The 11,362-nt window shown below is 51.5% G+C and overlaps 1 protein-coding gene and 1 long non-coding RNA gene across 2 annotated transcripts in view; both read right to left on the reverse strand.

Annotated features, from left to right (window-relative positions):
• Positions 1-10,706, reverse strand: part of PPP2R2D (protein phosphatase 2 regulatory subunit Bdelta) — a 31,043-nt gene extending 20,337 nt beyond the window's left edge. The window contains 1 exon segment of the mRNA XM_032490634.1: positions 9,952-10,706. Coding sequence (XP_032346525.1) covers positions 9,952-10,106 — 155 coding nt within the window. The 5' untranslated portion in view covers positions 10,107-10,706.
• Positions 1,604-9,797, reverse strand: LOC102513309. Its single transcript, XR_004323709.1, has 2 exons — positions 9,335-9,797; positions 1,604-2,936 (listed from the first exon to the last, which is right to left on the reverse strand). It is a non-coding gene; the product is annotated as an uncharacterized LOC102513309 (long non-coding RNA).
• Positions 10,707-11,362: the final 656 nt, after the last annotated feature.

An 11,362-nucleotide genomic window follows, 5' to 3' on the forward strand; every position in this document is an offset into this window, starting at 1 on the left:
TAAAGACGTTTTCATACGTTTAAAGAGCAAGAATGACCACAAAAAACCCTTTTGCAAGAAACCACTGGCAGATACAACTTGGCAAGATGAGAACAAACCAAGAGAAAGGACGGCGGGGGGAATCTGACATCCCGGCAACGGTGAGGGAAGTCCCAAGACCAGAGTCCAGCGGCCCTGCGGAGAGCAGCCTGGGCAGGGGCCCCGCGGCCAGGAGACCTGCCTGCACCACCAGCTCCGCGTCCTTGGACAAGGGACTCCCTCTCCCTGAGACTCAAGCTCTCCTTTGTAAACAAAAGTAACAGTGGCACTTGTACCCCCAAGGGCCCGAGGCGAGGGGCAGCTGGGCTCAAGCAGCCGCCCAGCTCAGCGGAAGGCCGGGCCACCGCACTGCCTCCAATCCCGCACGGTGATGCGGGTGAGCGAGCTGCAAAGCAGTGTTCAGTGTGCTCACGCTGTGCAAGGAACTTAGAAACCGCTGCTTATACACAAGCTAAATTTTAAAGCAAAAACACACAGATAAATGAATAGGAAACGGTCTAGAAAACACACACAGGCCGCTAGGAGCAGCTGCCTGGGGAGGGCTCCGCCAGGGCCGTGGGGCGTGAGGGCTCCCCTGCCACTCTCTTCACGTCTCACCATTCGACTTACTTTAAATAATAAACGCCCTCCTTTTGCTTTTCGAGACAAAAACAATGAAATCCAGTAAAGATGAGAAGGGACAGTTCATCTTGAGATCTGCCCTGCTCTGCATTCTTGCTGCTAACAGCGCGCCTTAAAGCAGTTCTCTGACTGTGGTCTGTAGACCCCTGGGGGCTCTCGAGAACCACTCAGAGGTCCACGAGGTCAACGCTACTTCACCTGCCAATATCTCACCTGCCATTGTCACTGCGCTGCCACCTGCGTGGATGAGCAAAGGCAATGGGGGCTGAAACTGCTGGTGTCTCAGCACAAAGCCCGTAGCTCAAACCGCGCCTGCAGCCCTGCTGCTCATACCACGTGTGTGCAGGGAGACAAGACGGAAAAAACGCCAGTTCTGCTTAGGAATAGCCTCAATGAACAGCCACACGAATTACTGTTACCCAGTCCCAAGCCTTCCGTGTGCACCCAACGTGCTCGCGGCGAGGCTGGCGCAGCACACCCCCGCCCCCCGCAGGGACCCCGCCATCTCAAGGACGGGCTCGCGCAGCCACCTGCGCTGCAGCCCAGCACACCCTCCCTCACGAATGCCACTTTTATTTGAAAGAACAACTGACCAACTACGGCCGTTTAGATGTTGACATTTGCAAAAATTTTCTTAAAAATGAACACACGGAGCCCTTACTACACAGAAAACCAGTTGACTGAGCGCATTTGCTGCCAACGATGAAGTTCAAGCTTTCAAGAGAGACCAGGACTGGGGGAGCCTTTCCTACCGCTATTACCTCGGCAGCTTTCCACCAGGGCTTCTCTGATGAGATCAGCGCTGGTCTTCCCTGACCTCGTGTGAAGAAATGAATCGGCGTTCAGAAGATCTGAGTGAGTCCGTGTGCCAACACGTACGTCCCAGTGCCCAAGGCGTGATGCCGCCAAGTCACCTGCATACGCAAGAGACACACTCAGAGCGCAAGACAGAACTACGGATTTTAATGTCAACAGGGGTAGAAAATTCAGCAATATGGTTTCAGACTCCAAAGTGCAACGAAACTTGAAGAAACCACCATGTGCCCAATTCTGCTGTAGGAAGAACATCCATAATTGCATGAGAAGGCTATTAAATCGCCCCTCCCTTCTCTAACTACATGTAAGTACGAGGTGAAATTTTCTTTGTGTATTTTGATAAAACAGTCGTAACAGACTGAAGGCAGAAGCAGGTCTGAGAATCCAACTGTCTCCTTCAAGCCCTACACTTAGGTCTGCAAAGTGCAAAACAATGCCACTTAGTCTTTTTGTTGGAGAAAGGTGTTTTTCGTTAAAAACGTTATGTTAACATATAGTAGATTTATTATTAAAGTGAAATAACAAACATTTTTAGTTGTTCTGTTTTAATTTCCAATCACAGTGAGTACTGATAGAGCCCTCACGAACAAAAACTCCCTGGGCCTTAAAAATTATGGAGAGTACAAAACCAAAAGGCTTTGAGACCCTGGCTTAGCACGGGGCAGGCAAACTACCACCTGGCCCAGCGCCTCGCCCTTATGCTCCTGGGGTCTGCGGCTGCCTTCCTGATACAAGGCAGAGTCAACACTTCAGAAGATGCGGCACAGAAAAGTCTGCAGGATTACTACTCGGCCCTTTACAAAGAGTTCGGAAACCTGTGATGTGCAGCAAGCTCGCATCCCCAGCCTTTACTGCTGCAGTGGACTTCGGAGCGGGCGCTTCTGCCTCCACTCTCACCCCATCCCCCACTCTCCAAAGGCCAGAGGGACCTTCCTAAAAACTGCGGCGCCGATGTCACTCCTCTCCTTAGACTCCTAAAACGTGTGAGCACTTACTTCGAACCACAATTCAAGGCGTTGGTTCCTCCCTCTGGCCTGCCAGTCTGCCCTCACCACGGCACTCCCTTCTTTGCCAGACAAGCACACCAGGACTGGTTTCCCGGATGCACCAGGCTCTCTCCAATCTCCACTCCAAGCCCCTCAATCTGGAACACTCTCCCCCCCGCCGTCCGCATCCTGGGTGCTCCTCCATGTCCACGTGCGCCACTCTCAAGCTGCTGCCATGGCCCACATGCTTGCTGGTCTCTGTGTAACTGAGGGTCTCGAGAGGCAGTGCTGGGTTTCTCTGTTCCAACATCCGGTGCCAGCAGCCCTTCAGGACACTGTTGTCAACACTCAGACGAACTAAGCTGAGAGCCAGCCCCTGTAACACTCTTCCCTTTCCTTAGCTGGCTCCCTGGAGCGATGTGTGGGTTCTGGCCGGCAGAAGTCCCACTGAGACGGAATGAATTACTCGAGACTCTGTGGAAAAAGTCAAGAAAGCGAGAGGGAGTCAACTCCACGAGCCTCTCAAATGCCCCCACGTTTATTGTGTACAATCAAAGGAAAAAAATCATTAACAGTTGTGCGATGGTACGCAGGAATTTAGGGAAAGATGGGGGTGGGATCGAGATTGTAGAAGCCACAATGAGTACATGTTTATCTTTAGGGAAGTCGTGGGGAGAGGGGAGCAAGATACATCCTTACAGGTATGTTAGCGCAGACCACCAGCCCAGCCAGCTCCTTGTCTGGGGGATAACAGACTGCCTAACAGCAGGCATGCCCAGCGTTTATGGCTGAGGGCCAGGGTCGCCACGAGCAGAGTGCTGTATAAAACCTCAACTATGCAAGCAAGGCATTGTCTCTGCTTTTTGCCAGCAAGGAGACAGGAGTGCGGATGCACTGGCGCCAGCTTGCAGGGCAGTTACTGAGCACAACTGTTCTTAAAGGAGACAAGTGGCTGGGCTCTGTTACAGTTTGTTAACCAAGTCATGGGCCCACACGGTGAAGAAGAGTAAGTGATTCCCATGTGCAAGAGGGTCTCTTAAGACATCAGCATTTCGCCATCATCAAAAAGACCACAAATAACAAATGCTGGTGAGGATGTGAAGAAAAGGAAACGCTCACACACGGCTGGTGGGGATGTGAACTGATGCGGCCACTGCGGAGGACAGGATGCAGGGTTCTCAAACACTGAAAACAGAGCTACATATGACACAGCAATTCCACCACTGGGTCTACATCCAAAGAAACCCCCAAACTCTAATTTGAGAAGATACATGTACCTCAGTGTTCACAGCAGCATTACTTACAATAACCAAGACATGGAAACAACCTAAGTGTCTATGAACAGATGAATGGATAAAGAAGACATGGTGTATATACACAACACAGTACTACTCAGCCATAAAAAAGAACGAAAAGTTTGCCATTTGCAGCAACGTGGGTGGACTTCAAGGGCATTATGCTAAATGAAGCAAACCATAGAAAGACAAATACTGTACGATATCACTTACATGTGGAATCTAAAGAACACAACAAATTAGTGAACATAACGAAAAAGCAGACTCACAGATACAGAGAACAAACCAGTGGTTACCATCAGGGGGAGGGGAACACAGGGGTGGAGGAATGGGAGGTACAACTCTGAGTGTAAGACAGGCTCAAGGATGTACGTACAACACGGAGAACCCAGACACTATTCTGTAATAACTGGAAATGGAAAGTAACCTTTAAAAATTATGTAAACATTTTTTTAATTAAAAAAAAAAAAAGACACCAACACTTTAACAGTTTTCAGTTACTGTGAGCATTCTGGCCAAGCTTCCAGGCGTTATCTGGAGTCTTCCTAACAACCCTGTAATGGTCACAGGGAACAGCACCCTGTTTTACAGCCGAGGAACAGAAGGTAAGCAACCTGTCACGTCAACACACAGCTAGTAAGAGGGCTGAAATGGAATCTGCACTAAACCTTACTATGTCTTGATTCTCAACAAGTTGAAGCAACAACCTAAGCCACATGCTGAGGCTGGAGAGGCAAGCGGGTGCGGGCAGCGTCCGGCCCCACGGTGTGCTTGTGGGGGGGGAAGGTCAAGCCCTAAGCCGGGCTGGACGTTGAGCAGCTGGGCAGTGGTTCAGAAAGGAAGCGGAATTTGGGGTCTGAGATGCATTTAGACAATGAGTAGGTGTGGAGGTGGGCAGGAAACTAAAACACAGGAATTCTCCACTTTCTGAAAGTTTGCTTTGCGCCACTTCATTTTTACAAAAGACCTATACCAGTAACCTGCTTCTGCTAACCGGAAGAAATCCAAAGATTTCACTTTGCAAAAACCAAAAACCAAAACCAAAACCAAAACCAGCAAACAGACGAAATGTGAAAAAAGCCTTCAGTGTGTTTTGCAGGAATCCGTTACACAGGCAGCGCGCAGCCGTCTCAGCATCCAGGCACCAGAGCTCTCAGCCGCGCCTGTGAGCACCTGTGCTTCGTCTCAGCTGTGCGTCTGTTAGCATGACGTGTCCTGAGGTAACTGCTTCTTCCCTTTCCACCCTTTCAGCTCACAAAAGAAAGGTTCTGTAGGAATGCTCTGCTTCCAGATAGCAGGGGAAACCTGCGTTCTAAGTTGGGAAAGAAGTGTGAGCAAAGATCAGGGGATGGGAAAGATCGCTGAATAGTCATGGAAAAACCAACAGGTCAGGCCCTACGCGAGGGATCTGGGGTGAGCAGAGAGACGGGGGGGAGGTCAGGAAAAAACAAGCAACTGCCGTTTTCGTATTTAAATATAGCTACAACCAAGCCCAAACACTGTAAAACACATGAGAATTCGTGAACACTTCACCACCACCTTACAGGTTCGAAAGCACCGACCGCACTGCTTTATCTCAATGAAAATCTCATGACGTAACTGCTAGATAAGCAAGCTGAGGTTCAGAAAGGGCCTTCAAATGGTAAAGAGCAGACACGAACTGAACCCCAAGTTCCCCACTGAAACAACAGATTTTTTAAAATCAAGGAATAAAAAAATCATCTGAGTATAAAGTAACATCAGTCCAGCTTCTCCAGTGGACAGTCTGACTTCAGAGACACCACAGTGCATCTGGGCTCAGCAGGCACACTGAACACATTAATCTTCAGAAAACCACACATACCTGATTTCCTCAAGGCAGAATCTCCCCATGAAGCTCTCCTCTAAATTAACCTGCAAGGATGTCTCCAGATCGTTTTCGTGTTTGACAGCCCTCCCCAGAAGATGCCTTCCTGAAGGCTCTCTCCAGCAGCACGGAGATAAACAGGAAGTAAGCAGGGAATGCTACACTAGCAGGGAAGCATCAGACCGGAAATAATCCAAACGCCTGACACAGAGCCCCACCGCGCCTTACTGAAAAGGTCAGTGATGAACACAGGGTGCCCATTCTCTACACACAGAAAAATCTATCACAGCACTCTAAAAATAATGACTACGACTGGAAAGCTTTGCATTCACAAATTTGGTATTTCAATGATTCCAAAGAGCACATTTTCCCTCATTTTAACAGCTCTGAAATCACGTGTCTCATTTTCAATGAAACACGACTGCTGTTGCTGCCCAAGTGCTCCGAATTTCTCTTATCGTCCCGATTTAAACGTTTCGTTCTTTCATGGTATCTACATAAACTCTTCTAAAAAGGCTGGCCATACCATTACCCAGATACCATATTATTTATACAACTCCCCAGACTCAAGCTTGAGTTAAGCAGATCAACCTTCAGCTTTGTTAAACATTCTTTTGTTAGAAAAAGATTAATGTCTAATTCAAAGCAAAAGATTAGATCCTGGACTAAAAAACTGATGAAAACAAAATCATCAAAGGAAAAGCCTAGACACTTGAAGCTACATATCCTGAGCTAAAAGGACCAGCTCTGATCAACCCGTACAAAGGAGCATGCAAAACTAGGTAACCGTCCATGATAACCCCCCTCTCCGGCCGGCACCTGGCCGGCCCCTCCCGGCCCCTCCTCATCGTGCCTCCAGGAAACCAGGGAAGGCGACGAGTGAACAGCAGCAGCAGGACCCAAAGCCTCCCTGCAGGAGGGCAGCCTCTTCCCGTCAGAGTAACTCGGCAGGCGGCTATCACATCACTTGTCTGCACGCGTGGCTGTTCCAGGTGCTTACCATCTCTGTGTCATCTACTCTTCAGATACGTTGAGAATGGCAATTCTTAAATCTTGTTACTAATTTAAAAAATTTTTTTAATTAAAAAAAAATTTTGGAGGAGGTAATTAGATTTACTTGTTTATTTTTAGAGGGGGTCCTGGGGATTGAACCCAGGACCTCGTGCGTGCTAAGCACATGCTCTACCCCTGAGCTACACCCTCCTCCCTTGTTACTAATCTTACACGGTTTTGACGGGCACTTACTTTAAAGACATCTCAGTTTCACTTGCTTTCAGAGGTAATGTCCGACAATTCCTGGTGGTGAGCCCTCTCCCGAGCTCTGCAAGGACAGAGCAGGCCCAAGGCTGGTCAGCCACGTGCCATGGTGGGGCTTCTTCAGCCTGGCCACAAAGGGTCCCTGATGCACTCCCGCCCCGCTTCAAACCCTGGCTCTGCCGCAGAGTGGCTGCCAGCCAAGTTACCTGCCTTGTGTACCTTGGCTTCTGCATCTAAAACTGGGAAGAACAAGAGCTCCTCCCTCCGAGGGTTATCTGAAGACTGAATTAATGGGCACAACTTGAAGCAATCTCCGGAACACCGGAACACTCAACGACTGTCGGCATCTTTACCTCCAGGCTGGGTCTTCTACAAGGTGGTGGGGCTGGGGGCGGGACACCGAGCTTTCGAGCTTAAAACAGAGATCACACTCCACCGAAGACAGACAAGCAAAGGACTGTCATGTAAGAGGTTCACATGGTGAAAGCTGTCCACGGAAAGAGAGCAGGGGCTGAGTGATGGTGGCTAAACATCACACATGAAAAATCTGCACAAATGGTTAACAACTTCCAAAGAGTAGTCGCCGCTAGAGCGTTCAGTGTCTGGAGGTACACGCTAACAGCTCCTTTCTCACTTCCTTCTGGAAGCCTCCGCCTGGTTTGGCTACTTTGACTTCTGCTCATCTAGGCCACCTTCAGGGGTGATGACAGCAAGCACAACAGCTTGCTGCAGGGGCGGAGAAAGGGGCAAGTCACCAGTGACTGTCACGTACACATCTTGTCACCAGAGGACAATGAGTCATCTCCTGAGCCCACCTCTCTGCCCACCTGCAGGGAGATGGGACTCCCCGGCAGCTCTATGGCTGGCCTGACCCACAAGCAAAACCCTGCTGTTTAAAAAAAAAGAATCATCAAATTTTACACACTACTATACTTTCTTCAGGAGTTTCCCAAAACTATTAGTTTTAAAAACAAAAAGGAAATCAAAAGCCACTTTCCACCGTACTCACGCCTCACCCTTCAAAGCCGGGGAGCCCACGCGCACCCCCGCACCCTCACGCTCACGACGTGCTGTCCTTCCTCGGGGGCGGAGAGGCCCACGCGATCCCAGTCCCCTTCTGATCAATCGCGGCTGGGAACCAGAGAGGTGGCCCAAAGCTCAGGGTCACCAGGGCGCTTTCCAAGGCAGAGCTTGGGCCACCACAAACCTTCGAGAACAAAACACCTCCCCAGCCACAAACCTAAACAAACACTCGGACCACGACCTCAGCTCTACATCCGAGTATCCGGGTACAGGAACCAGCCTCAAGCTACCCACCCCCTAGCTCCCTCTCATCCACGTTTCTTCATCAAGGTGGAGTCGGGGCACAACCAGCTTCATGACCAGTTTCTTTCTAATCCTTGCTTAACAATCACTAGCTGTGAACAACTACTTCCTCCTCCTTTATGGCAGGCGTCCATGGTAATGACACATCTCAAACAAATACTATCCACAACTACATGACGGCATAACAAATGTCGTAAGGTGGATTACTAAAGCCAGAGCATTACGTGCGGTAAGACAGCAAGCCTGGAATACACACAACAATCCAAAAGTATGCGGGTAACTACCACAAAGCCATCTTACAAAAAAGCTTAAAATACCAACTCTCAGATATATTCATATTTTTACTTAAAGTAGGGGTTTAAAATTGCAAAAAGTTCCAGTTTAGAGAATAGACTATTTCTGCCAAGATTTTTTTAAAAAAAAGAACACCATTTTCAAAACGTAACATCACACTTAAAATACATTTCAGTAGGACTTAAATTTTAAGTCATTCAGCTTGTCAACAAAACGTCTCTTCTAAAAAGAGAGAAACCAGAAATTAAGACAGGCATTAAGCTCTCACAGCTCCCTTCCTCTAAATAAACAGGTTTTGCTTTAGTCCTGACATTAATTTTGAGTAAGGTGAATGGTCACCGACTTGGCACTGCGAAGTTAAAAAAAAAAAAAAAAGGATCTTGAATATAAAAGAAACAGAATTCAACCTCAAATCATGAACATCTTTACAAACTTCTTAAAGCACAGTTTTACTTGCTTAACAACCTGGGCGCTGTCCGACTCTCAGGGCCAAGGATCTCCAGGTGTCACACTGCCAGGGAGAGGTGCAGGGTGAAGGAGGGGGCAGGTGGAGGAAAGGTGTAACACACCTGACCAAAGGCTGTTAGTTATTGGGGGCAAGAAAGGTGTATTTCACGTACAGACAATTTCAAGAGAAGGGGAAAGGTTCACAATGTTCAGTAAGAGGCAGAACAGTAACAAAAACCACATGTGATTCTAATTAAACTTCCGAGTCCACCTTCGTGTGTGTAAGGGAAAGCCTCCAAGTGATCCGACTTTGAGATGACAGCGGCGCCGTGGGAAGCTGGGGCAGGAGACGCCCTTGAAGCCTGCGCCGTGGCTCACCTGAGACTGTGACTAAGGGAAGCACCCACCTACTTCAAGCAACGCCGTGAAGTTCAAGAGTAAAATCTGGAGCAGGAACTTTGAAAAACATCACTGGAGAAGGAAGGAAGAACTGACGTGAAGCTGAAGAACTTCAGAGGATCGAGTGATCCGGCCCTGCTTTCAAAGAAGAAACAGGCACAGCAGGCTGCCCCCATCGCCAGGTGACCAGAGCCTCCCGACGCGCGCCTGTGCGAGCCCCCTCCACTCCCGCCAGTCCGCAGCAGCCCAGCTGTGTGCCTCCCGAGTCCCCAGTTCCTGCGGCCGTCTCCGTAGTCCCACTGAACGCAGGAGGCAGCCGCCTGCGGAGGAGGGAGCCCAGACTCCACTCGGAAGCCCCGAGAGCCTCAGGCTGCGTGACCGGGGCTCCTTCCACAGCCCCGGGGCCGCCTCCCTGCGCGGACCGGGCTCCTTCCATAGTCCCCAGGGCCCGCCCCGCGCCCCGCTGCGCGGCCTCACCTTCGGCCACGTCCTCGTCGACGGCCGCCTTGACCTGCGAGAAGCACGACTGCAAGTCGCTGGGCCCGCGGGGCAGCCGCCGCCTCTGGCTCCCGCGGACACCCCGGGCGCGTCAGGCCCGCGCCCCCGCCCGACCTCTGCTCCTCACCTGCCATGGCCGGCCGGCGGGCAGGCGGGCGCGGGCGGGCGCCGAGGCGGCGGCCGAGCAAGAACGCAGCCGCCGCACTGCCGCCGCCACCACCAGACTCTTCTTCCCTTTTCAAAATGGCGCCGAAAGCCCGTCGCCCCGCTTGATGACGTCATCTCTCTCCGCCTCCGCGGGCCGCGGGCGGGGGCGGGGCCGCTGGGAGGCTCCTCTCCGCTGGGCGGGGCCGGGCGCACGGCCGAGGGTTGGGGCCGCCGGGGCGTGCCTACTGCGCCTGCGCGAGCCAAGCCGCGCCCCGCCCCCTGGAAAAGATGGTCCCGGTGGGGGACGTGCGGACGGAGGGCGGCTGTGGGCCTGGAGCCTAGTGCTCCCCTGAGGATCAGCAGCGCGGCTGCTGCGGGCCATCCGCCCGCCCTTCTGGGGAGTTTTGGCGGGCGGGAGACGGCCTTCGCCCCATTCCCGAGCCGGGCCCGCCTTCAGCGTCTTCGGCCAATGGGAGCGCGGTCCTTCGGGGGAGCAGCCAATGGAGACCGCGCTGGGCGGCCGGAGGGCGGAGCTTCCCGGCCGCGGCAGCAGCTGGAGCGCGCCGCACCTGAGAGCTTCCGTCCCGCCCACCGCCAGTGGCCGCACTGGAAATCACTCTCCTCCCACACCGCTCCAGGCCCCGAGCTCAGGCATCCCTGCACAGAACTCCCGTTGTCGACCAGATTGCTAGTTCAGGGGTTCCTTGAGTCCCAGTATACAATCTTAGGGAAATAGTGTTGAAATACATGTGGCCCAGCACCCTTTCATACTAGGGTGTGGTTTCTGTGGCCAACGAGGGGATTATTCCTTTGTGGGATTTATGTGTCCGAAATCATAACTTCTTTCAGTGATATTGCGAAGTTGATGGTGACCGTATCACACCACTGGAAGACGATCGGTTCAAACCAGGAACATTTGTCCACTCCACGAGTGCTATTTTTCCGTCAGCTCCTGCTATGTGTCACATGCTGTTCACGGCCCAGCAGGTGCGGGGTAAACAGAGCAAATGCCTGCCCTCACAGAGCTTACATCTCAGTAAAAATCAGGCATAAAGCGGAGTATGTCGTAAGTCAGATGGAGTTGGGTAGAGAAGGAAAGCAGGGAAGGAGGGAAAGGCAGTGTGTATTGGGACGGTTGCAGTTTGAACACGGCGACTGAAAAAGACCTCAAGAAGATGAGGGCGCAAGCCGTGGGGCGTCTGGAGGAAGCTGTGCCAGGAAGTGGGATGGTCTCCCGGCGCGATAGGAAGCAGTGGGGTCATAAGCAGAGAAGGGTCGCAGCTGACTTGGCCCTTAACGGGGCCACTGTGGCTGCTCTGCTGAGAATAGACCGCAAGGAGCTGAGGTCATCCAGACAAAGGGATGAGGACTGAGTGGTCATGGATGTGGCG

The sequence above is a fragment of the Camelus ferus genome, chromosome 11 (assembly GCF_009834535.1).
Source record: "Camelus ferus isolate YT-003-E chromosome 11, BCGSAC_Cfer_1.0, whole genome shotgun sequence".
NCBI classification, from domain to species: Eukaryota; Metazoa; Chordata; class Mammalia; order Artiodactyla; family Camelidae; genus Camelus; species Camelus ferus.